Here is a 26790-nt window from a genome sequence, read left to right on the forward strand (position 1 = left end):
GGGAGAATCAATTATCTCAGTAATAGCTTGATTCCGAGGCAGGACGTGCCGCCATCAAAAATGTAGCAAACTCAATAAATTTCCTCTTCAGCATAACCCAATTAGGATTCAATCCATCGCTTGAACCATTAATCACTCGTGCTACGCATAGGGCGTTTGACGCGACAAGGGGCCGCCGGCTCAGTGGGCAAAATTTACATTAATTAAGAACCGGAAACGCTTCTATTGCAGGGTGTTGCAAGTTTTATGTGGCACGAATTTTCAGCCAACATAGCCAACAACTATGACCACCTTAGGGTCAACTAGGGTCACGAAAGACTATTCTTGTGCTTGAGCCCCAACGTCACACCCTATTCGCATTCGACTTTTTTCACTCAAATTGGGTATGACGAAGTGAGCTACCCTGTCGCCGTTGATCTATCCACCCCTCTTCCTATTGGAGGCAGTGTTCATCTCCGTTGAAACCCGGAATGACGTGTTCTTGAAGAAAAGCAGTGCAGACACTTTCCAGTCCCAGGCACGTTCACGACGGATGTAGCCAAGGGACTTCGATATTACTGTCGTGTTTCAATATTTTGACAAGTGTTACAGAAGCAAGGGTTTGGCTTGTTCCCATCGTACAATAATGGAGGCAGGGTTTGCTTCTGTGGACAATGCAATGTTGCGTTGTCAATATAGTTGCTGTAGTCTGGCGGAATCATCGCCAACACGTGGAGATATTTATTCGAACATATAACTAAAACATGTGTTTTCAAAGCCAAGTGTTCAATAGATTGCGGCCAATCTATCCGCCAGACTATAGCAAAGTATCTATTGCTTGCAATATGTGAAGCCAGAAGAGGAAGCTTTCAGTCAATCAGTCCGACAATAACGGGTAGGCAAATTGTATTTTCCTGGAGAATACGTGTTCAACATATTTTAGTGTGTTTGAGTTCTTGTTTACAGTGCTGTTGAAGGGGTTTGGTCGCAATGGAAATAGCAAACCATCCATTATATTGGATTGTTTGTAATCCTACTAAATGTACAACTGATATAAGTCCAGAAGGCGAGTCTAGACTGTTCCAGAAATTATAATAATCACACCAAACAATAGTCGGCGAATTGAAATGCATGTAATGTTCCTTGAAAATTTCGATGCATCCTATAGATAACATCCCGAGTATTATCAATTAAATAAACGTGATGAAACTTTTCCGAATATTTTGCGTCAAATTTAGAAGATGTTTAGCTTCTATTTTGGGTCAGAAATTGACCATTTTTAGGGTTCCTTTTTTGAAAATTCACCTAAAAAAATCTAAAGCTATTGGAGTTGTTCTGGGATTTAGATTATTGGATCTAGCAAGTCAACTGTCCTGGTATTTTCGCCTGGTATTAAACCAAAATCAAACCCTGATATCAAATCAAAATCGGAGCTACACACGAGCTGTAAAAAGAAATTTTATACAAATGCTGTGTGGTTGAACGACACGAGACTCTCAAGCAGCAACAAACAAATAGTCTGCGTATGAAGAAAATAGTATGACAATGTTGACAATATTTTTTGGCATACTGTCTTGATGTGTACGGAGCATGAAATTTAATCGGATAAAATATGTATATTCTGATAATCATTGTTCTACTGCAGCGGTTCTCAACCTGGGGTACATGTACCCCTGTGGGTATCTTCGCCGGTCCCAGGGGGTACCTCGAAAAAAAATGCATAATGGCGGATGTATTACAATTTTAATCAAAACTTATTGATAAAGTTTTGATGTTTAGTTTGTTTATATTAGAGACAAATAGGCGATTGCTATGTCGGTTGCTATGATTGGAAGTTCAAAATTTATTCAAATAATTAATGCTTTAATTCATTATTTTTGTTTATTCTTCCAATGCAATCTGCTACTACCACAGGTTCTGAACTAAAATTTAGAGTCTACACGTTCGGCAGCTTCCGTTTGAGAGACATGAAGGCTGTTTTTCTGAAAAGCTCAGTTGCTTCGTTGTAAGAAGATAAGAAGCATGTTTCTATGCTTCTTCAAGCTTTCTTATAAGGAGCTCAGAGGACTCCTTTCAAGAGGATTGGAGGACACCTTCAAGAGGATCGGAAGTCACCTTTCAAAAGGTTCAGAGATCACTCCTGACAGAATCCAAGTTTCAAGTGCTCGCGTTTTCGGGGGCACACCACTCGATATGGAGGCGGCGGACAACTGTCATTTTTGTTGATTCAGCTTTGCTGCGTCGCAGCATGCGTGAAAAAATAAAAAGGACAGTTATGCGTTGCTTCCGTATCGAGTGGTGTGCCCCCGAAAACGCGAGCACTTTGAACTTGGATTCTGTCAGGAGTGACCTTAAAAGGGGCCCGAAAGCTCCCTTTTAAGAAGCCAGGAAGCCTCGTTACTAGAAGCCCAGAAGCCTCATTTCAACAGGCTCGGAAGCCTTCGGAAACCTTTTTTCAAGATGCTGGGAAGCCTTTTTTTTTTAAGAAAGTCGAAAACCTCTTCTGAAGTGGTTTGGAAGCCTCTTTTGAAGTGGTTCGGAAGCCTCCTTTCAAGAGGCCCGGAAGCCTCCTTTCAAGAGGCCCGGAAGCCTCCTTTCAAGAGGCCCGGAAGCCTCCTTTCAAGAGGCCCGGAAGCCTCCTTTCAAGAGGCCCGGAAGCCTCCTTTCAAGAGGCCCGGAAGCCTCCTTTCAAGAGGCCCGGAAGCCTCCTTTCAAGAGGCCCGGAAGCCTCCTTTCAAGAGGGCCGGAAGCCTCCTTTCAAGAGGGCCGGAAGCCTCCTTTCAAGAGGCCCAGAAGCCTACTTTCAAGAGGGCCAGAAGCCTCCTTTCAAGAGGCCCGGAAGCCTCCTTTCAAGAGGCCCGGAAGCCTCCTTTCAAGAGGCCGGGAGCCGCCTTTCAAGAGGCCCGGAAGCCTCCTTTCAAGAGGCCCGGAAGCCTCCTTTCAAGAGGCCCGGAAGCCTCCTTTCAAGAGGCCCGGAAGCCTCCTTTCAAGAGGCCCGGAAGCCTCCTTTCAAGAGGCCCGGAAGCCTCCTTTCAAGAGGCCCGGAAGCCTCCTTTCAAGAGGCCCAGAAACCACCTTTCAAGAGGTCCCCTAGCCTCCTCTCAAGAGGCCCTGAAGCCTCCTTTCAAGAGGCCCGGAAGCCTCCTTTCAAGAGGCCCGGAAGCCTCCTTTCAAGAGGCCCGGAAGCCTCCTTTCAAGAGGCCCGGAAGCCTCCTTTCAAGAGGCCCGAAGCCTCCTTTCAAGAGGCCCGGAAGCCTCCTTTCAAGAGGCCCGGAAGCCTCCTTTCAAGAGGCCCGGAAGCCTCCTTTCAAGAGGCCCAGAAGCCTCCTTTCAAGAGGCCCGGAAGCCTCCTTTCAAGAGGCCCAGAGCCTCCTTTCAAGAGGCCAGAAGCCTCCTTTCAAGAGGCCCGGAAGCCTCCTTTCAAGAGGCCCAGAAGCCTCCTTTCAAGAGGCCCAGGCCTCCTTTCAAGAGGCCCAGAAGCCTCCTTTCAAGAGGCCTGGAAGCCTCCTTTCAAGAGACCCAGGCCTCCTTTCAAGAGGCCCGGAAGCCTCCTTTCAAGAGGCCCGGAAGCCTCCTTTCAAGAGGCCCGGAAGCCTCCTTTCAAGAGGCCCGGAAGCCTCCTTTCAAGAGGCCCGGAAGCCTCCTTTCAAGAGGCCCGGAAGCCTCCTTTCAAGAGGCCCAAAAGCCTCCTTTCAAGAGGCCCGGAAGCCTCCTTTCAAGAGGCCCAGGCCGCCTTTCAAGAGGCCCGAAGCCACCTTTCAAGAGGCCCGGAAGCCACCTTTCAAGAGGCCCGGAAGCCTCCTTTCAAGAGGCCCGGAAGCCTCTTTTCAAGAGGCCCGGAAGCCTCCTTTCAAGAGGCCCGGAAGCATCCTTTCAAGAGGCCCGGAAGCCTTCTTTCAAGAGGCTCGGGAGCCTTCTTTCAAGAGGCTCGGGAGCCTTCTTCCAAGAGGCCTCAGAGCCTCCTTTCAAGAGGCTCAGGCCTCCTTTCAAGATGCTCAGAAGCCTCCTTTCAAGAGGCTCAGAAGCCTCCTTTCAAGAGGCTCAGAGCCTCCTTTCAAGAGGCTCAGGAAGCCTCCTTTCAAGAGGCTCAGAAGCCTCCTTTCAAGAGGCTCAGAAGCCTCCTTTCAAGAGGCTCAGGCCTCCTTTCAAGAGGCTCAGCCCTCCTTTCAAGAGGCTCAGAAGCCTCCTTTCAAGAGGCTCAGAAGCCTCCTTTCAAGAGACTCAGGAAGCCTCCTTTCAAGAGGCTCAGGCCTCCTTTCAAGAGGCTCAGAGCCTCCTTTCAAGAGGCTCAGAGCCTCCTTTCAAGAGGCTCAGGCCTCCTTTCAAGAGGCTCAGGCCTCTTTTCAAGAGGCTCGGAAGCCTCCTTTCAAGAGGCTCGGAAGCCTCCTTTCAAGAGGCTCGGAAGCCTCATTTCAAGAGGCTCGGAAGCCTCCTTTCAAGAGGCTCGGAAGCCTCCTTTCAAGCGGCTCAGAAGCCTCCTTTCAAGAGGCTCTGAAGCCTCCTTTCAAGAGGCTCGGAAACCTCCTTTTAAGAGGCTCAGGAGCCTCCTTTCGAGAGGCTCAGGAGCCTTCTTTCGAGAGGCTCGGAAGCCTCTTTTGAACAGGTTCAGAAGCCTCCTTTCAAGAGGCTCGGAAGCCTCCTTTCAAGAGGCTCAGGCCTCCTTTCAAGAGGCTCAGGCCTCCTTTCAAGAGGCTCAAGCCTCCTTTCAAGAGGCTCAGGCCTCCTTTCAAGAGGCTCAGAAGCCTCCTTTCAAGAGGCTCAGAAGCCTCCTTTCAAGAGGCTCAAGCCACTTTTCAAGAGGCTCAGAAACCTCCTTTCAAGAGGCTCAGAAGCCTCCTTTCAAGAGGCTCAGAAGCCTCCTTTCAAGAGGCTCAAAAACATCCTTTCAAGAGGCTCAAAGGCCTCCTTCCAAGAGGCTCAGAAGCCTCCTTTCAAGAGGCCAGAGCCTTCTTTCAAGAGGCTCAGGAGCCTTCTTTCAAGAGGCTCAGGAGCCTCCTTTCAAGAGGCTCAGAAGCCTCCTTTCAAGAGGCTCAGAAGCCTCCTTTCAAGAGGCTCAGAAGCCTCCTTTCAAGAGGCTCAGGCCTCCTTTCAAGAGGCTCAGGAAGCCTCCTTTCAAGAGGCTCAGAAGCCTCCTTTCAAGAGGCTCAGAAGCCTCCTTTCAAGAGGCTCAGAAGCCTCCTTTCAAGAGGCTCAGAGCCTCCTTTCAAGAGGCTCAGAAGCCTCCTTTCAAGAGGCTCAGAAGCCTCCTTTCAAGAGGCTCAGAAGCCTCCTTTCAAGAGGCTCAGAAGCCTCCTTTCAAGAGGCTCAGGCCTCCTTTCAAGAGGCTCAGAAGCCTCCTTTCAAGAGGCTCAGGAAGCCTCCTTTCAAGAGGCTCAGAAGCCTCCTTTCAAGAGGCTCAGAAGCCTCCTTTCAAGAGGCCTCAAGCCTCCTTTCAAGAGGCTCAGAAGCCTTATTTCAAGAGGCTCCAGAAGCCTCCTTTCAAAAGGTCAGAAAGCCTCCTTTCAAGAGGCTCAGGAAAGCCTCCTTTCAAGAGGCTCAGAAGCCTCCTTTCAAGAGGCTCGGAAGCCTCCTTTCAAGAGACTCAGAAGCCTCCTTTCAAGAGGCTCCAGGAAGCCTCCTTTCAAGAGGCTCAGAAGCCTCCTTTCAAGAGGCTTGGAAGCCTTCTTTCAAGAGGCTCAGGAAGCCTCCTTTCAAGAGGCTCAGAGCCTCCTTTCAAGAGGCTCAGCCTCCTTTCAAGAGGCTTGAAGCCTTCTTTCAAGAGGCTCAGGCCTCCTTTCAAGAGGCTCAGAAGCCTCCTTTCAAGAGGCTCAGAAGCCTCCTTTCAAGAGGCTCAGAGCCTCCTTTCAAGAGGCTCAGAAGCCTCCTTTCAAGAGGCTCAGGCCTCCTTTCAAGAGGCTCAGAAGCCTCCTTTCAAGAGGCTCAGGAAGCCTCCTTTCAAGAGGCTCAGAAGCCTCCTTTCAAGAGGCTCAGAAGCCTCCTTTCAAGAGGCTCAGGAAGCCTCCTTTCAAGAGGCTCAGGCCTCCTTTCAAGAGGCTCAGAAGCCTCCTTTCAAGAGGCTCAGAAGCCTCCTTTCAAGAGGCTCAGAGCCTCCTTTCAAGAGGCTCAGAAGCCTCCTTTCAAGATACTCAAGCCTCCTTTCAAGAGGCTCAGGAAGCCTCCTTTCAAGAGGCTCCAGGCCTCCTTTCAAGAGGCTCAGAGCCTCCTTTCAAGAGGCTCAGAAGCCTCCTTTCAAGAGGCTCAGAAGCCTCCTTTCAAGAGGCTCAGGCCTCCTTTCAAGAGGCTCAGGCCTCCTTTCAAGAGGCTCAGAAGCCTCCTTTCAAGAGGCTCAGAAGCCTCCTTTCAAGAGGCTCAGAAGCCTCCTTTCAAGAGGCTCAGAAGCCTCCTTTCAAGAGGCTCAGAAGCCTCCTTTCAAGAGGCTCAAGCCTCTTTCAAGAGGCTCAGAAGCCTCTTTTCAAGAGGCTCAGAAGCCTCCTTTCAAGAGGCTCAGAAGCCTCCTTTCAAGAGGCTCAGGCCTCCTTTCAAGAGGCTCAGAAGCCTCCTTTCAAGAGGCTCAGAGCCTCCTTTCCAAGAGGCTCAAAGCCTCCTTTCAAGAGGCTCAGAAGCCTCCTTTCAAGAGGCTCAGAAGCATCCTTTCCAGAGGCTCAGAAGCCTCACATTAAGAGGCGCGGATGCCTGCTTTCAAGAGGCTCAGGAGCCTTCTTTCAAGAGGCTCAGGAGCCTTCTTTCAAGAGGCTCAGAAGCCTCCTATCCAGAGCCTCAGAAGCCTCCTTTCAAGAGGCTCAGAGCCTCCTTTCAAGAGGCTCAGAAGCCTCCTTTCAAGAGGCTCAGAAGCCTCCTTTCAAGAGGCTCAGGCCTCCTTTCAAGAAGGCTCAGAAGCCTCCTTTCAAGAGGCTCAGAGCCTCCTTTCAAGAGGCTCCAGCCTCCTTTCAAGAGGCTCAGAAGCCTCCTTTCAAGAGGCTCAGAAGCCTCCTTTCAAGAGGCTCAGAAGCCTCCTTTCAAGAGGCCTCAAGCCTCCTTTCAAGAGGCCTCAGCCTCCTTTCAAGAGGCTCGGAAGCCTCCTTTCAAGAGGCTCAGAAGCCTCCTTTCAAGAGGCTCAAGCCTCCTTTCAAGAGGCCTCAGAAGCCTTATTTCAAGAGGCTCAGAGCCTCCTTTCAAAGGGTCAGGAAAGCCTCCTTTCAAGAGGCTCGGAAAGCCTCCTTTCAAGAGGCTCAGAGCCTCCTTTCAAGAGGCTCAGGCCTCCTTTCAAGAGACTCAGGCCTCCTTTCAAGAGGCTCAGGAAGCCTCCTTTCAAGAGGCTCAGAAGGCCTCCTTTCAAGAGGCTTGGAAGCCTTCTTTCAAGAGGCTCAGGCCTCCTTTCAAGAGGCTCAAGCCTCCTTTCAAGAGGCTCAAGCCTCCTTTCAAGAGGCTTGGAAGCCTTCTTTCAAGAGGCTCAAGCCTCCTTTCAAGAGGCTCAGAAGCCTCCTTTCAAGAGGCTCAGGCCTCCTTTCAAGAGGCTCAGGCCTCCTTTCAAGAGGCTCAGAAGCCTCCTTTCAAGAGGCTCAGGAAGCCTCCTTTCAAGAGGCTCAGGCCTCCTTTCAAGAGGCTCAGAAGCCTCCTTTCAAGAGGCTCAGGCCTCCTTTCAAGAGGCTCAGGAAGCCTCCTTTCAAGAGGCTCAGGCCTTCTTTCAAGATACTCAGAAGCCTCCTTTCAAGAGGCTCAGGCCTCCTTTCAAGAGGCTCAGGCCTCCTTTCAAGAGGCTCAGAGCCTCCTTTCAAGAGGCTCAGAGCCTCCTTTCAAGAGGCTCAGGCCTCCTTTCAAGAGGCTCAGAAGCCTCCTTTCAAGAGGCTCAGAAGCCTCCTTTCAAGAGGCTCAGGCCTCCTTTCAAGAGGCTCAGGCCTCCTTTCAAGAGGCTCAGAAGCCTCCTTTCAAGAGGCTCAGAGCCTCCTTTAAGAGGCTCAGAAGCCTCCTTTCAAGAGGCTCAGAAGCCTCCTTTCAAGAGGCTCAGAAGCCTCCTTTCAAGAGGCTCAGAAGCCTCCTTTCAAGAGGCTCAGAAGCCTCCTTTCAAGAGGCTCAGAAGCCTCCTTTCAAGAGGCCTCAGGCCTCCTTTCAAGAGCTCAGGCCTCCTTTCAAGAGGCTCAGAAGCCTCCTTTCAAGAGGCCTCAAGCCTCCTTTCAAGAGGCTCAGAAGCCTCCTTTCAAGAGGCTCAGGCCTCCTTTCAAGAGGCTCGAAGCCTCCTTTCAAGAGGCTCAGAAGCCTCCTTTCAAGAGGCTCAGGCCTCCTTTCAAGAGGCTCAGAAGCCTCCTTTCAAGAGGCTCAGGAAGCCTCCTTTCAAGAGGCTCAGAAGCCTCCTTTCAAGAGGCTCAGGAAGCCTCCTTTCAAGAGGCTCAGAAGCCTCCTTTCAAGAGGCTCAGGCCTCCTTTCAAGAGGCTCAGGCCTCCTTTCAAGAGGCTCAGAAGCCTCCTTTCAAGAGGCCTCGGAAGCCTCCTTTCAAGAGGCTCAGGCCTCCTTTCAAGAGGCTCAGAAGCCTCCTTTCAAGAGGCTCAGAAGCCTCCTTTCAAGAGGCCAGAAGCCTCCTTTCAAGAGGCTCAGAAGCCTCCTTTCAAGAGGCAGAAGCCTCCTTTCAAGAGGCCCAGAAGCCTCCTCTCAAGAGGCCCGTAAGTCTCCTTTCGAGAGGTCCGGAAGTCTCCTTTCAAGAGGCTCGGAAGCCTCTCCTTAAGAGGCCGGGAGCCTTCTTTCAAGAGGCCCGGAAACCTCCTCTCAAGAGGCCAGGAAACCTTCTTTCAAGAGGCTCGGAAGCCTCCTAAAAGTGGCCCAGAAGCCTCTTTTCAAGAGTCCCGGAAGCCTTTTTTCAAGAGGCCCGGAAGCCTCATTTTAAAAGGCCCTGAAGCCTCCTTTCGAGAGGCCCGGAAGCCTTCTTTCAAGAGGCCCGGAAGCCTCCTTTCAAGAGGCTCGGAAGCCTTTTTTCTAGAGCTCGGAAAATGATAATTTTAATCAACTTTATGGAGGGTCATATATCCCGTTAATTCTCAGTTCCATTTTCCAAATATCTTATGAATAACACTTATTTTTATTTGCAGCAAAAAAAAAAGATAGGGGTACCTCAATTAAAGCAAAAATGCGAAGGGGTACCTGTCTAGAAAAAGGTTGAGAACCGCTGTTCTACTGTACTCTTCTCAACACTGTCTGTTAGGCATGCTGGGTTGCTTTCGTGAAGAACATGACCTCGTAAACTAATTGATATGATTTCCATAACAATTTGGAGAACCTAGAACGTCTGGAATAAACTAACTTAAACAGCATATAATATGCAAGACCTTTAGTAAATTGTATGGATATGCTGAATTGATTTCATCTTTATACCAAATTTGGTTATACAGGCGAGTCAATTGATCAGAACTCCAGTACCATCAGGAGCACCTAGAACATCTGCATGAATCTAATTTGGTTTGCATAATATAGATAAGGGATCTAGGGACTTTTATTGACATACTGGGTTGATTTCGATTGCATATTAGGCATAGTTGCACTTGTATACCAATTGATCTGAGCTCCAGTACAATTTGGAGAACCTAGAACATCTGCGTAGCACGCAAGGGCTCACGGGAATTGTTTTGACAATTTGGGTTGATTCCGATTGCATACCAGGCGAAGTTGACCTCGTAGACCAATTGATCTAAATTATAGAACAATTTGGAGTACTTAGTACATCTGTATCAAACCAATATAATATGCATGGGCTTTAGGGGCTTGCAGAGATAAGCTGGTTTGATTTCCGTTTTGAAGTTCTGCTTAATCGGTAAATTCCTCTAATATTGAATTTTTTACCTTTTTTTACCTGAATTCTTTTATTTTTGATTTTTGTTTGTTACATTATTTTAAACATTTCAAGTGGTTGGCCACATGACAAACAATGTTTGGAATTTAAATGTAATTTATAAAGTTTATCTAATGTATCAGAATAGCTTTAAGGAGGCATTGATTAATTTAGAAAATTTGATAACCTAACTACTATGTACACAGATATTTACAATAATAATTTGATAACCTAAATTGCCCGATTGTCAGCAACGGACCCTAAATCTTTCTTTATACTCACCAAAGCGCTCGTGTAGAGTATTAATACCGGCCAGACGGTGGACCTCAGAAGTTCGTGTCCTGGGAGGGGTATTCATGATCATCATCGGGAACCTTTTTGAACTCGTTGGAATTTCAGATGATGAATTTTTGCGCAGCTCTCCCAGACTGGAATGCCATATTCGATCCCGGGGAGGATGATGATTTGCGTGTAGACAACAAGCTTATTTTTCAAGAGCAATGACGACGGACGTTTGATCAAAGTGTACAGTAGTTTCAACAAAACGATACACTTCGTCACCGTTTTGTCAACCTGTTGTCGGAAAATAAGCTTGCTGTCGAGGGTGAAGCTAAGGTAGTCGGCCTCATTGGCCTATTCCACAGTTGTGCCATTGGGGATGATTTTACAGTTCCCAGGCGGAACATGTTTAGGGTATATAGAGTGAGGGAAAATGATGACCTGGGTCTTCGCCGCGTTGATACAGATCATCCAGCTGGTGAGGTACTCTGTCAGGGCATCGCTAGTGGTAAAACGTCAACGAGGGTTGGAGTTTTGCCACTAGCGCTCTGATCACTCTACCGTTGTAGACGATAGAGATGTCATCTGCGAACAGAGACAGAATACCGCTTTCTGAAGGTTCTGGCATGTCGGAGGATACTGCCCTGGGGAACGCCTGCGACGATGTTGGACAGCTTGGATAATCCTGAGAGAAGGCTGATGGGACGATTGCTTTTTGGAGAGGAAGACTTTCGCAGACTTCCAGAACGATGGGAAGTAGCTGATTCGCATACACTGATTGAAGATCAGCGAAAGGTGCTCGAAGAATGGAGCCCTCATGTGCTTGAGTGAATGTTTGAGCTCGAGATTTAGGATGCTGTCGAAGCCTGGGGCCTTCATGTTTTTTTTAATGATTTGATATAGGCCGGCTGAGATATCAAACTCCTACGAGAAGTCTTTTGGAGTCAATGGATCTTGTTCGCAAGCTCGCTGATGGTGAAGCAGCCAGTGGACTGATGATGTTCTGTCCAAAATTGTGTGAGCTGACGAAATGGCGACCTATTTCGGCTGCCTTCGCTGCAGGAGTTATCAAGCGATCCTTAGAGTCATTTTTGTCTAGTGGGATCAAAGGTGGAATGGGCCGAGGCTTGGATTTCAGAATTTTGGTTAGCTTCCAGAACGGCTTAGCATAGTCTGGATAATTTTGGTCATGCGATTGCATCGGGTGTTAAGCGCATGGGCCCCGGACCGTGTCAACCGGGTAGGGCTGTCAGGGCTCAGGTTGGTGTAGTGGCCCTTTAGCTCATCGTTGCACCAGATGACTCCGTTCCGGTTTGAGACGGTGTTTCCCCATGCGTTCAGGTCTCCGGCGATGATGAACTGCCCCTGTCGCCGAGTGAGCTTGACTATGTCCCTTCGTAGTTCGGCCGACGTGCCGTCGTCGACTTTTACTTGTGTGGGACAGTAAGCCACGATGAACGTGATGAATCCGACGGAGGTGGTGACTTCCACTCCATCGGCTTCGATTATTTGGAGCTTAAAGACCGGCAACAGGCGGCAGGCGATGTTGCTCCGCAAGGCGATTGCCACTCCTCCCCCTCTGGAGCTTGTTCGATCGAACCTCACCAGCCTAAAGCCCGGAATTGTTGCACTTACCTCGGGCTTCTGGTGGGTTTCGGTCATGAAAGCCGCGTCAATCTCTTTCTCCTGAAGGAAATCGCTGAGTTCGACGACGATTTTGCTCTTGAGCGAGCAAGCGTTCCAGTTTGCCAGACCCAATCTAGAAGTTATTTTCAATAACGAAAAGGCCCAGAGTGTAGATCTGGTCATACAGAGATTTGCACCTTCGAAGCTGAGCCGCAAGTTGGCTGAATATTGGAATCAGTTGCTCCGGGGTGTGAGAACTTTCGAGCGATCACCATCCTTAATGTCGCCTACAAAGTGATATCCCAGATCATCTTCCGTCGTCTGTCACCATTAGTGAACGAGTTCGTGGGAAGTTATCAAGCCGGCTTCGTTGACGGCCGCTCGACAACGGACCAGATCTTTACTGTACGGCAAATCCTTCAAAAATGCCGTGAATACCAGGTCCCAAGGCACCATCTGTTCGTTGATTTCAAGGCGGCATACGACAGTATAGACCGCGTAGAGCTATGGAAAATTATGGACGAGAACAACTTCCCTGGGAAGCTTACCGGACTGATCAAAGCAACGGTGGATGGTGTGCAAAACTGTGTGAAGATTTCGGGCGAACACTCCAGTTCGTTCGAATCGCGCCGGGGACTAAGACAAGGTGATGGACTTTCGTGCCTGTTGTTCAACATTGCGCTAGAAGGTGTCATGCGGAGAGCCGGGTGTAACAGCCGGGGTACGATTTTCAACAGATCCAGTCAATTTATTTGCTTCGCGGATGACATGGACATTGTCGGCCGAACATTTGCAAAGGTGCCAGAACTGTACACCCGCCTGAAACGTGAAGCAACAAAAGTTGGACTGGTGGTGAATGCGACCGAGCGCGACAGGGCCCGCCTGGGAAGCAGTGTTACGATAGACGGGGATACCTTCGAGGTGGTCGAGGAATTCGTCTACCTCGGATCCTTGCTAACGGCTGACAACAACGTTAGTCGTGAAATACGAAGGCGCATCATCTGTGGAAGTCGGGCCTACTACGGGCTCCAGAAGAAACTGCAGTCGAAAATGATTTGCCACCGCACCAAATGTGTCATGTACAAGACGTTAATAAGACCGGTAGTCCTCTACGGACATGAAACATGGACAATGCTCGAGGAGGACTTGCAAGCACTCGGAGTATTCGAGAGACGGGTGCTTAGGACCATCTTTGGCGGTGTGCAAGAAGACGGTGTGTGGCGGCGAAGAATGAACCATGAGCTCGCCCAACTCTACGGCGAACCCAGTATCCAGAAGGTAGCTAAAGCCGGAAGGGTACGATGGGCAGGACATGTTGCAAGAATGCCGGACAGTAACCCTGCAAAGATGGTGTTCGCTTCCGATCCGGCAGGTACGAGACGGCGTGGAGCGCAGCGAGCGAGATGGGCAGACCAGGTGCAGAACGACTTGGCGAGCGTGGGGCGTATCCGAGGATGGAGAGATGCGGCCTCGAACCGTGCATTGTGGCGTCAAATTGTTGATTCAGTGTTATCTGTTTAGATGTTAACTAAATAAATGAATGCTTCGGGGTGTAGAGCGGAGAGGAATTCTCCGGGGGTAGAGGATGCTCATCTTGCTGTCGGCGGAATCCAGGAGGAGGGAGCGTGGGCCATTCGCTGGACGATGGAGCCTGAACCGACCCAGCTACTTCTGCCAGTCGCTTGTGCGGTTGTAACGGTGGGAGGATCAGAATCTCTCGACGGGGAGCTGCGAAGGCCGGATAGTTTACCTCGCTGACTACAGGAACACGGTTCTTCTTCGGTAGGGTCCTGGTGGAAGCCTTCTTCCGGATTTCCAGGAACTCGGCTTGCTTTGGGCAGCCCTTTGTGCTGGCCCGATGTTTGTCGCATCAGTTGGCGCTCTTGGGATCGGCCACTTCCATCTTGTCGCACACGTCAGTCGGGGGTTCGCCACACTTGATGCAGTGCGGATACATGCGGCACTTACTGGTGCCGTGCTCGAAATTGAAGCAGTTGGTGCATTGCGTGACGTCGCGGGGCATTGGCCGATATCGCTCCCAGTCAACGACAGTGAAATTTAAAACACAAACCAGCTTCAGGTCCTTCCAGGTGGCGGAGCCGTGCTCCAGATGGATCAGGTCGCGATATCTTCTCGCCTTGTCGTGACGAGTGATCTTGTGCTTGTCATGTCGTGGAGCCCTCGCAGCATAGCCTTGAGCGGCTTCGTGCCGGGGTGATTATGAGTGTAGTACTCATACTTGTGGACCTCGAGTAACTCCATGACGGATTGATGATGGTCCTTGTTTGTCGGCATCACTTTCACGCCCTCGCTGCAGTGCCGAAAAGTACATTTCAACTCCTTAGCGATCAGCTGGCGAATTTTTGGGCGTAAATCCGGCGGATCGCCCTTCACAAACACGGGCGGGCACTTCTCCTTCTGCTCCGGTTGCACCTGCGGCAGCTGCGATTGCTGCTTCTTCCTCTTTTTCGGCGGATTGTCAGCGTCATCAAGCGGTAACGGCGAGACCACGTTGCTCTGCAAAAGCTGCTTGGAGGGGTCCAAGAGCAGTGCGCTTAGGCACTTTTCCAGCCGCCGAATCAGCCACCGAGTCTCCCATGACGGGTCCGGGAGAAAATAACGCCAACGCGACGAAGCGAAAATGTAAACATCGAACAAACGAGAAAAAACACTTGGGAAAAATGCGCGAGCAAAAAACACGTCCGTACGTGCTGCTGTCTCGAACTGGAATGAATCCGGCTCGCTTGGCAATGCTGCTTACTTGTATCAAGTGAAGGAAGCTCATTAGCTCTGCCCCTTTGTTATTCGTAATGAGTGTACATAAAATTTGCACCCATAACGATTAACAAAGGGGCGGGGCTGATGAGTTCACTATATTAAATACAAGAAAGAACCTCCCCGCGCGCGCGAGCCATTTTGTTCGAGATTTCACGAATCGGTTCTTCTCAGAACCCCCATTTGAAACTTGAATCAAAAACTATTGCAGCTATCGATGAGAGCAAATCGAAAACTAAGTTTGTAAAATTTAAATTTTCTAATAAATTAAAATAAAGTAAAATGTTCTCTTCAGATTCGGAGAATCGTTTGGTTGCTGTAAGTCAGTGGTTGTGAAGGCGCATCAAGACGCGTATATCGCTTCCTTTCATGACCCGCATTTCGAACGGAACGGAGTTGATTTGGGACGAATTTTCTTCGAATTAAAAGTGATAATTATGGCGTCGGTAGCATGGTTGCTGTAAAAATATTTGCCGCGCTATCGTCTGTAGCCATTCAGCAGTATAAATATAAATCTTTTCGCAAATTCAAGCTTCAAATTCAAATATGAGGGGCCCTTCTTAGCCATGCGGTAAGACGCGCGGCTACAAAGCAAGACCATGCTGAGGATGGCTGGGTTCGATTCCCGGTGCCGGTCTAGGCAATTTTCGGATTGGAAATTGTCTCGACTTCCCTGGGCATAAAAGTATCACCGTGCTAGCCTCATGATATACAAATGCAAAAATGGTAACCTGGCTTAGAAACATCGCAGTTAATAACTGTGGAAGTGCTTATTGAACACTAAGCTGCGAGGCGGCTCTGTCCCAGTGTGGGGATGTAATGCCAAGAAGAAGCGCGTGCGCGCAAGACACGGCTCTTTGTATGCATAAAGAAATGAAGCGGTGGGCGTTGCGTACCTTACATCAATCTGATGTCCGTGTTGGGGATGCATGAACGGGATTGGCTGATTCTGAAATGTTTACTGGGCGTGAAAGAACTAAATATTACCTTGAGTAAATTTTTCAAAATATCCGAAGAAGATCTGTAAAATTTTCGATGAAATGCTTTTTAAATTTTGGAGGAATTTTCCTGGATTTTCGGACCAGAATTTCTAGAAGAATGCTTCAAAATTCTTAGTGGAAATCTTCAGAAGTCTGAAGGGATTATTCCAAAATCATGTTTCATCTTAAATTAAAATTTGCGAGGTAGTCATTTGAAATGAACAGAAATATAAAAAAAATTCACGATACATCAGAACCTAGCCACATTGAAAAGGATTATTAAATAAAAACACCGTAAAAACGAATCTTACAATTATTGTTTAAAATCTTGGCGTAGCGTAATTGGCTACACGTTCGCCTTATAAGCGAATGGTTATGGCTTCGATTCCCAGCCCCTCCACCAAACCCTTATCAGTCGCCGGATGCGCAGCCCATGCGGTGGCGTATTGGGAGACGCGCCTATCGCCATGGCTGCCTGATGGCGACTGACAACTTGTTCTTCGCGGAGGCATTCCTCCAACGTACCCGGATAAAATGGCAACCGAACAATGCAATGATCATTGGATGCACGACATAGACAAACGGACACAATGGAGTCACGATTAGATGGACTGGCAACGACAACAATAATGGTAATGGAAAACTAAAAATAGATTCTGTGTGGATTGTGCACAGCAGAATACCACAGTAGCGGTTAATTAACACGGAGTGCCTAAACAAATGAATAAAGGAATAAAAAAAATGTAAGCTTTTTACTCAGCTAGTTTTATATAGACCTGTGCGCCGATCCACTTTGAACCAGCGGCGGCGTGAACGCAATTTTCTATCGGCGGCGGCGGCTTAGCGTCACGCCGCGGTTGCTCTCGGCGGCGGCGCCGGCTCGGATCGCGCGATTCAAAATTATCATTTCTTCGGTGTTGACGAACAATTGTTTTTTGGAATATTATTTGCATGTCTCGTGCATTAATGGCAATAAGCATAATTTATATTGTACGCTATTAAATAATCCTTCAGGAATATATGAGAAAATGCACCTAAGATTCCTTTAAAAATTTCTTTAGGAATTTCATTACTTTCTCTCCAGAAATTCTTTTTGAAATCTCTTCATAAATCTTAATTCCTAGTGAAAATACTATCAGAAAACCCGAATTCTTTAGCCTGGCGGCCACAAAGCAAGGCCATACAGAAAGTGTCTGGATCCATTTCCTCGTGTTAGTGTTAAGGCACAGGAATGCAAAAAAAAAAAATGAATCTACTTAGAAACCTCGCAGCTAGAAACGATAGAAGTGCTTGATATCAAACTACGATACAGAAGTTTTCAAATGGAAGATGTAATGTCAACAAAAAAGATCAGATGAGAAAATTCCTGAAGGACAGAAAACCCTACAAAAAATTACTGATGATGGAAATTTTCCATGAGTTCCCCATACAAAAATTCTGGGACACGTATTATTCATTCCTCAGAACTTCTGAACAAGGGATGAGTATTTAGGAGAATTTCTGTAGAAGGAATTCATGTAGGAGAAATATTTATTTATTAATTTATTTATTTTTTTTTATTTCTTATGTTTCAATGACTATAAGGATAAAAATGTCCCCCAAATCTAATTATTATATGTACAAACAAGGATAAAATATGCTCATAATACAGCAATCAGAATTCATAAGAAACACATCAATACAATTAAACAGGACATATCAATCTTCAATTTTTGTGTTAATTTGTGTCTTGAAAGTGTGCTGCAAAAACAGGGTGTCGACTACCTGGAAAAACCTGGAAAGTCAGGGAAAGTCAGGGAAAGTCAGGGAATTTCAATTTGGACATGGAATGTCAGGGAAAGTCAGGGAGTTTTGATTGAGGTCAGGGAAAAAATCACAAAAACCCAATATTAAAAATTTATAGTGTTTTATTTTAATTCGAGCAAAATGCTAAACTAAGGGCACGCTGAATTATTTTAATCCATTGATAAAAGACCAATAATGGTATCAAAACTTCGGAGCAAAATTATTCTAGCGTTTTAACTGGTCATCAGACTGCATAGCCGTTAAACAATACTCCGAGGAAGTTACAGTCGACAATGACTTTCACTATCAAGCTACACCTGTGTTCAGAATAACAGCAGCGGAAGCCGTTTTTCATACAAAATGGTCAACTTTGACAAGCTGTAACTTTGCACCCCGATGACCGATTAAGCTGAAATTTTGGCAGTGAACTACAAATATGATGAATTTTACACAACAGTATCAACTTATTCGAATGACGCGTCATTCGAAAAAGTTGATACTGTTGTGTAAAATTCATCATATTTGTAGTTCACTGCCAAAATTTCAGCTCAATCGGTCATCGGGTACAAAGTTACAGCTTGTCAAAGTTGACCATTTTGTATGAAAAACGGCTTCCGCTGCTATTATTCTGAACACAGGTGTATAAAGCTTTTTCTTGTGACCGGTGACAGTCTCTAGACTAAAAGTCTACTCCGGGCCCATTCCATACATACCATGGTATTCGAGTTTGTTTCACTGACTAAGCAATAATACAGGTGTCAAAGCTACGTTTTTCAAATGGTCACTGTTGAAGCCTGATCCAAATATTTTTTTTTATAAAAAGTCCCCTTTAGTATTTTAGATTATTTAGTTTGAGTGATATTGTGTCCAGGTCGTTTTGATTTTTTGCAGTTTCCTCAGTAGCGTTCAAGTCATGTTCCCATTAAACAAAAGAAGTTCTTGGAGTTCGTTCAAATACTGGTCATAAGACGAGTTTGTACAATTCCATTCAATTCCACTGATTTATTGTAACTTTGACAGATACGTCGTTCGACCGCAACAGTAAGGTCGTCTCCAGTGTCTCGTACTTGACTCGACTAAGTAATTTGTTTCCACTGACTCGAATAAGTTGGAAATGGGAAAAAATGCGATCTATCTCGATAAATTCAAATTGCTGATTAGTAGCCAACTATAATATATCATATTACCTTTTGATGAAAATAGTTCAGAACCGATACACAAATAATCATCAAAAATGTTCAACCTACAACCAACAATTATATTTTTAGAAGCTTGTTGAAAGAAAACGCCGAATACTAGCTTTGTGGACCTTTGACAATACTCCACAGCATCGGCATCATCTCCAAAGAAGATTATTTAGGTTTTAAAAACATTTCGTTAAAAAAACATTTAAAAACATTTCGTTAAAAACTTCCATTTGATGATGGGCTTATAAAGTCATTGGCCGATCCTCATGTCCTTAGGTGGTCAAATTATTAGTCATGTAGAGAGAATGATAGTGGATAAAAGCATCATACGGTCTACCTCATGCACGTAGGTGGCGGTGGTCTTAATAAAATGTTTTCTCGAAACTCCATAACCATACTTGGACGCAAGTGGAGGAAAATGTTGTTGTCAATAATAATGTTTCAGTTTAACATTCGCTGTTTTTGATGTTTATTTTACAATTTTATCAGGAAATATTCTGGTTTATCTTTGAGATTTTTTTTTCCAGAAATTACTTTAGTGAAAATGCTTTAGTATTTTTTGTGAAGATAATTATTCCCTTCAGAAAATTTTCTAAATTACTTCAGAATTCTCCTGAAATATAAAAAAAATCCCATTGGATTTCCAAGAGCTCGCTCAACAGAGCTCCTTGATGGATGTTTAGTATTTTTTCCCAAAGCTTTGGTCCTAAAACTTGGTAGATTGTATGGTTTTTTCTCAAATTTAAATTGAAATGACTTGGTGAAAGGATTCATACAAAAAATATGCCAATGAATCTTCAAACTTGTTACCACGAGAAAAAACTCCAATAGATGTTCCTTTCAAAATTTCATTGCGTGTTGGTGTTATACTTGTCTGACATATAGTTGATAGTAGTTGAACTTTTTATAAATAAAACAATGTTGTAATTCTAAGACTATCGATTCACTTTTGGCAAAAAATAAAAATCGATAGAATATACGGAGGAGTAGGTGTAGCTCCCCTTAGCATAAGAGCCTAGCTATGCCACTTCTTCAAAAAAATGACTATTTTTTATATTTTTCCATGGGGCCATTGCCAAAGGCCACAATCGGCAAATATTAAACGAACTGAGAGTATTCAGACCAAAATATTTCAAGTATTGCATGATTAGAATATTTTTCTGGGCTTACTGTAAGTGCTGCATGGATTTATGTGAGCTTGGAGGGATTGAATTCCGGATTATCTGGAAGATTTCAACGTCCGTGACTATTTTTAGAAGTCCGTTAACTCCACAGAGAATGAATAAAAATTCTTACTCCGTAAGTATTATTTTGAGCCAATAGAGGTTTCTCGATGTCCACGAAAATACCCAACCCGTAAGATTTTTTAACGATTTAGAAGGATTTCTAGAAGGTTTGGAAGAGTTCAAAAGTCGTGCCAATAAAAGTCGTGTCAGTAGTCTTGGAGGTCTATTGCGACTCCAGAGGGTGCATGAGAGTTCCCAATCAATGTTTGGAAAGATGTGAATTATGAAAACCTCTCAGGAGTTCTGCGTATTTACTTGATTCTTTGTGAACGACCAGAATTACCTACGAAATTCTACATATCCTTAATGTTTTGCCTCTAGAAGTGATTGGGCTTCCAGTAACCCTAGAACATGGACAGAATTCAAACATGCAGAGATTTGTATACACATTTTTTATACCTGGAATTTTTCGAGAAATGGTCTGGAAAGTCAGGGAAAGTCAGGGAATTTCATTCTCAAATTTGAGTCGACACCCTGAAAAAGTCGTTGTAGAATAGCTAGCGATGAATGGAACACTGCGTTGGAATTGGAATATCCCAGAGCTTCTGAAGGAGGAATTCTCCAAAAATACTAATCTTAGAGGAGAATTTCTCCAAAATATCTGGGGGAGATTTCCAGTGAGAGAAAAGAATACCTGCGTTGCTGGAAGGGAGGCGATGGTGTTGCATTTATTTAGATTTTTGGGTGGAATTATTACCCATAATTCCTTAATGGGCAAGTTCTCAGACCACCTGAGATGGAAGAACCAAGAATGATTTGAAAATCAGTTTCCCAGAATTCATGCAGCAGAAATTTCTCAGAGTCATAGAGAAATTGTTCATAATCATAGATCATTAATTAACGGCTACGCAGTCTCATATGATTAAAACGAGTTTTTATTCGTCCGACGTTTCGACACGGGATTAGTGTCTTCTTCAGGGGAAGAATGCTATCGAAACGTCGGACGAATAAAAACTCGTTTTAATCATATGAGACTGCGTAGCCGTTAATTAATGATCTATGATTAAACCCCACAGTCGTTTCCCAAAAAATTGGTATTGTTCATAATTAAAGAAAAATAACGGGGAAGGGTTGTTTGGCCGAAAACTATTCGGCTGAATGCCACTAGGCCGAACAAACCATTAGGCCGAAACCCATATGGCAGAAAGTCATTTGGCCGAAAGGGCCATATGGCCGAACAGGTCATTTGGCAGAGTGGGTCGCTTGGCCGAAAGGGTAGAATGTCCGAAAGGGTCGTTTGGCCGAAGGGTCATTTGCCGAAAGGGTCATTTGACCGAATAGGTGGTTTGGCCGAAAGGGTCATTTGGCCGAATAGGTCATTTGAAAAGTGAGAAATTAGGAATAAGAAGAGAGACTCACTTCTCACTCTTTATTTTTCTCTTCTCACTGTAAAAAGAGAGAAGCGCGAAATGAGTGAGAAGCGCGAAGTAAGTAGTGAGACGTCTCACTACTCACTTCGCGTTCCTCTTTTTTTACAGTGAGTAGTGAGAAATGAGGAGTGAGAAGTGAGACGTCTATCTTCTTACTCCTTACTTTTCAAATGACCTGTTCGGCCAAATGTCCTATTTGGCCAAATGACTCTTTCGGCCTAACGACCCTTTCCACCAAATGACCATTTCGGCCAAATGACCCTTTCGGCCCAACGACCCTTTCGGCCAAATGACCCTTTCGGTCAAATGACCCATTCGGCCAAATGACTTTCGGCCTAATGGTCTGTTCGGCCAAATGACATATTCGGCCAAACAACTTTCGTCCTAGTGGCATTCGGCCAAATGGCTTTCGGCCGAATGGGTTTCAGCCAAACGACCCTTCCCCTACAGTCTGCAGGGGCCAAAGTCCTGAAATCCTTGGAGGTAGAATTCCCTATGATTTCTGAAGCAATAAATGATCAGAACTCCTGGGTAGGAATTCTCAAGAACTTCTACAGGAGTACCGCAGGGCAGTATTCTAGGTCCGCTCATCTTTATTCTTTTCGTCAATGATCTATGTAGCAACCTGAGCTCTGGAAAACAGCTTTATGCGGACGATTTGAAAATATACCGTGTCATAAAATCGCTCGTAGACTGTTGTGCTTTACATACTGATATTGTGAATGTTGCAAACTGGTGCAAGATCAATGGTATGCAGATGAACCCGACTAAATGCAAAGCCATAACATTCACTCGTTGCCGATCTTCTATAACCTATGACTATTGTCTGAATCACACAGCGCTTCAGAGGGTTACATCGATCAAAGATCTTGGAATCGTTCTCGACAGTAGGCTTCGTTTTACGGAACATTTATCAGTTACCATTGCTAAGGCCAATGCTATGCTTGGATTCTTACGGCGGAATACAGCACAATTCGATGATGTCCATGCTCTCAAATCATTATATTGTGCATTAATTCGGAGCATACTATAGTATGGAGTGCAAATCTGGGCTCCGTATCATTCGGTTCACATTGAACGCATCGAGAGAATACAAAAACGCTTCATCAACTACGCCTTGCGCCGCTTACCATGGAACGATCCATCAAACCTGCCTCCATACCGAAATCGTTGTGCTTTGATTGACTTACAACCAATGGCAGACCGTCGAGTGATGCTTCAGAGGATGTTTATTTTCGACGTCATAACGTGCAACATCGACTGCCGTTACATCCTGGAGAATGTTCGATTTCATGCACCGTCTCGTCAACTCAGGAATCGTCAACTGTTATGGATCCGTGGTCACCGCACACACTACGGTCAAAATAATCCATTGGACTTATGCTGCAGACTATTCAACGAAGTGTGTTGTTTTTTCGACTTTAATGTTACCAAATTAGTTTTTAAAAATAGGATTAAGTCAAACAATCAGTCTGTGCAATTTACAAGTTGAAGACCATGTACAATAAATAAATAAATAAATAACCCTGTATTCTTGAAATACCAGTTTCCCAGAATTGCTAAAGAAATAATCTTGCAAAATTTCTGGGAAAAGAATTTCTCTGAATTAAATAATCCAAAATTCTTAACAGAGCAATTCCTCAAAACTCTTACTTCTTGGAGGAGTCTTGAATCCCCAGAACTTCTGCAGAAAGAATCGCTGGTGGCGGAGTTCCCGAAATTTCAGAATTCCAGAAATGAATTTTCCAGAGTTCCGGGAAAAGAAATTTCCTAGGAAGGGTTAGCTAAAAATGTACCTTTAGGATTACCAGTTTTGTTAAAGGGACGAGCATGATGGCCGTGCATTTCGGGAGCGGGCCATTTGGCATAAAGTCATTTGGCATAACGCCATTTGGCATAAGGTCATTTGGCATAAAGGCCATTTGGCATAACGGTCATTTGGCATAACGGTCATTTGGCATAACGGACATTTGGCATAATTGTGAGGGTCTTTTGGCATAACGGACATTTGGCATAATTTTTCTTTCCGTTCGCTAAACAGACTAAGTGATGCGGGAAACACCCCGGAATAGTAAATATTACACAACACCCGTCGATAACAATATTAAAAAGACATTGCAAAGAATGTATTTGTAATGCAATGCAAAAGTAGGTGCATGCCCGGATTAATCCTTTCTTTAGAAGAAGGCGTGTGGCTGGATTATGGCAATTAAGGATATGATACCTTCTTTAAAAGTAGGCGTATGGCAAAGAAGGATGTGATCCCTTCTTTAAAAGTAGGCGCTTGCCCGGATTATGACAATGGTGGATGTGATTCCTTCTTTAAAAGAAGGCGCTTGCCCGGATTGTGGCAATGGTGGATGTGATCCCTTCTTTAAAAGTAGGCGCATGCCCGGATTAAGGCCATGTGGATGCTATCCCTTCTTTAAAAGTAGGCGCTTACATGGATTATGGCAATGGAGGATGTGATTCCTTCTTTAAAAGCAGGCGCTTGCCCGGATTGAGGCAATGGATGTGATCCCTTCTTTAAAAGTAGGCGCATGCCCGGATTATGGCCATGGTATTATGGCAATGAAGGATGTGATCCATTCTTTAAAAGTAGGTGGTTGCCCGGATTATGACAATGGTGGATGTGATTCCTTCTTTAAAAGAAAGCGCTTTCCCGGATTGAGGCCATGGTGGATGTAATCCCTTTTTTAAAAATGGGCACTTGCACGAATTCTGACAATGGAGGATTTGTTCTTCAAAAGTAGGCGCTTGTCCGATTGAAGCAATGGTGGATGTAATCCCTTCTTTAAAAGTAGGTGTGCCCAGAATTGTGGCAATGGTGGATGTGATCCCTTCTTTAAAAGTAGGCCCTGTCCGGATTATGGCAATGGTGGATGTGACTCCTTCTTTATATGTAGGCGCTTTCCGGGAATAAATCAATGGTAGATGTGATCTTTTCCCCGAATAGAACAATTCAGATTGATTTGGTTGCAATAACTCATATGTGACTTGATTGGTTTTAGTAACTCGTCTACGACAAGTGTGTTGCTTGAGTTTTTAAAGTTAGGCGCTTGCCCGGATTAAGGCAATGGTGGTTTTGATCCGGTCTTAAGGCACATGCCCGGAATGAATCAATGGTGGATGTAATCCCTACTTCAAAAGTAGGCATGGGGCCGGAATAAGTCAATGATGGATGTGATCCTTCCCTCGGAAGTAATTCTGCCGTTTTGTTATTTCGTTCTTCCGCAGAATGTCTACCATCAGTCTAAATTTATCAGAAAACAGCCTCGGCCTTCTTTATTTACGCTAAGCAATATATGAAATATCCCTTTAGCTTTCACATTTTGAAATTATGCCAAATGTCCGTTATGCCAAATGACCCACTCTTTTCTTGCAGTTCAAAATTATGCCAAATGTCCGTTATGCCAATTGACCATTATGCCAAATGGTCTTTATGCCAAATGACCTTATGCCAAATGGCGTTATGCCAAATGACTTTATGCCAAATGACCCAGACCCGTGCATTTCGTAGTTGCCACTCCATGGTTGACCACAGCAATTGCAATTGCACAAGGAATCAATGGATGGAACACAGTCCGAGAGCTCTAATTTTCTGAATGGTCGATAATGCCACAACCTCACGGCTTATCGGGGATGGGAAGGAATTGATAATGCAATCACTCGCCCACTGCAAGCCGAGAACACCTCTGCATTCGTTATGAGTTCATGTGGAATTTTATTGGAATCTAGGGGTTAGGTTCTATGGCAGAGGTTCGTCTTTGTAAACGGGTTGCCAATGTAACAAGAATGAAAGGGTGGTATATTCTAATTGGATGCCGAAACGAGCTTTTTTTCACTCATCTCGAATTCTATTCGAATTCTTCAGTTACCTGCCAGAACTAATCAAGCTGTAGGTATAAGGATAGAAGATGGAAACGGTATTCCAACGGCATTTCCAGTTATAGAGATTGCTAGAACATGAGAAATATATGAAAAGTTACAAAGTAGGAGGAATGGAACAGGCCTGGGACTGAACCCACGACCTTCTGCGTATAAGGAAGAAGTGACCACCAGGCCCGTTATATTACTAGTTATGTAAAAAAGATGCTCATAAATATTTCTAGCTCTCTTATGTACGAAATGGCTCAATGATGATTTTGTCATTGTCAGAAATGCTATGCTGTTCACAGTATCGAACTATTTGATGGCACATTACATCATGTCTGTCATCACAAAATCATATTTTCTAAAAAAAAGATAGCCCATCTTGCAAATCAGTGACGTAGCGAGAATATTTCGTTGTTGGAGAGGAAAGGGACTTCTGTATTGCATTCGATTAAGCAACTAGGAATTATGTTTCTGCCCGACTTTGTGTCCCACGTCTTTCAAATACAACGATCCAGAATCTTTTCATTTTCTAAGCTTCTCTTTAGCAAATAGAATTTTAAGCGCAACGGATCGTTTTCCAATTTTTATAATAATTAGAAAAGACTCATCAAAAGACACAATTGCCTGAAGTATAGGCCTTGAGCTCCTTGAGGGCTGGTAATTTTATTTTTATTCGTTTATGCTGACCATGGTCCATAGAATTGAATTTGATGAGAGTTATCCATCACAGTTCATCCAAGAATTCCCTGGAGTTTAGGCATGCTCGCGTACCCAAAAGGCTGTTATTTTTTTAAAAATTGGTGCCTAATTAATATTGAACGTCTTATGGGAAACCTTGAAAATGTATGCGCTTTGTATTTCATAGATCCAAATTGGATATCCCCTTAAAAGTTATTTCATTGCAGATCTTCCGAGAATTTCCTTAAGTTTACGCCTTATTGGATCTTAGATATGCTCAAAAACGGTTCATGTTCTATGTGATCCAAATAACCAAATTGGATAACCCTTAAACAAGAAGTCAAATGCTATTTGATCCAAAACGTCACTAACAGTATGTTCATTTCCAGAAGGAGCAAACAGAGCATGTTTAATTTCAAGAAGGAGCTAATAGATCTTTCATTACCCGTATAGACCTTAAGGTCGCGGAATTCTTGGGTTACCTGTAATGGAACACATGTTGAATGTATGTTCAATTTGATTCATAAATCACTAGGAATATTGATATTAGTTTACGCGTGGAGATCTCCCCAGGAAATTATTGGAAGACCTGAAACAAACCTGGCGATAACATAGTAATAATGGATTGCCATGTATCATATCGTGGATTGCCATGTATCATATTTAAAAGAATTCAATTCAATTAAATGAAAAACAAGTAATCTTAACAAAAAATCATTTTGCATCCTAACAACAAAGTGACACAAAAAGACAGTTGAGTGTACATGTTCTTTCCAGCGGTGCAGCCGAAATTTTTCAAATGTATAAGGGTTTGAACGGAATTTTTCTTCTAACAAATTGGGGAGAGAATAAATTCCCAGAAGTACCCTCAGGCTACAGCACTTAAATTATTTCAACGGCTCGCTCATAATTCACCGGCGGCGCGGTCAAAAAATTACAGCGGCGCGCCGGTCAAAAACGGCGGTGGCGGCGACGCATAAAAATCGTCGGCGGCCGCGGCGCACAGCTCTCGTTTTAGACAGTAAATCGGCTTTTTATACAGTAGATCGGCGTAGGTCTAGCTGCTTTTCCTAGGAAGTGCTATTCCCAGTCGCTGAGCGTAATCTTGGGCTAATCTGTCGCCTTGTAGCCGCCCAATATGTTGTACACCGTCGAGAGTTTTGAGCGCAGGCATAC

The 26790-nt window shown here is 45.1% G+C and overlaps 1 protein-coding gene across 1 annotated transcript in view; it reads right to left on the reverse strand.

Moving 5' to 3' along the window:
* The window catches only part of LOC134206927 (uncharacterized protein K02A2.6-like), a 41799-nt gene that overhangs the window by 9460 nt on the left and 5549 nt on the right, over positions 1–26790 (reverse strand). The window contains exon 2 of the mRNA XM_062682669.1: positions 11687–11810. Coding sequence (XP_062538653.1) covers positions 11687–11810 — 124 coding nt within the window. The remainder of the gene's footprint in view (positions 1–11686; positions 11811–26790) is intronic.

The sequence above is a fragment of the Armigeres subalbatus genome, chromosome 1 (genome assembly GCF_024139115.2).
Source record: "Armigeres subalbatus isolate Guangzhou_Male chromosome 1, GZ_Asu_2, whole genome shotgun sequence".
In the NCBI taxonomy this organism is placed as follows: Eukaryota; Metazoa; Arthropoda; class Insecta; order Diptera; family Culicidae; genus Armigeres; species Armigeres subalbatus.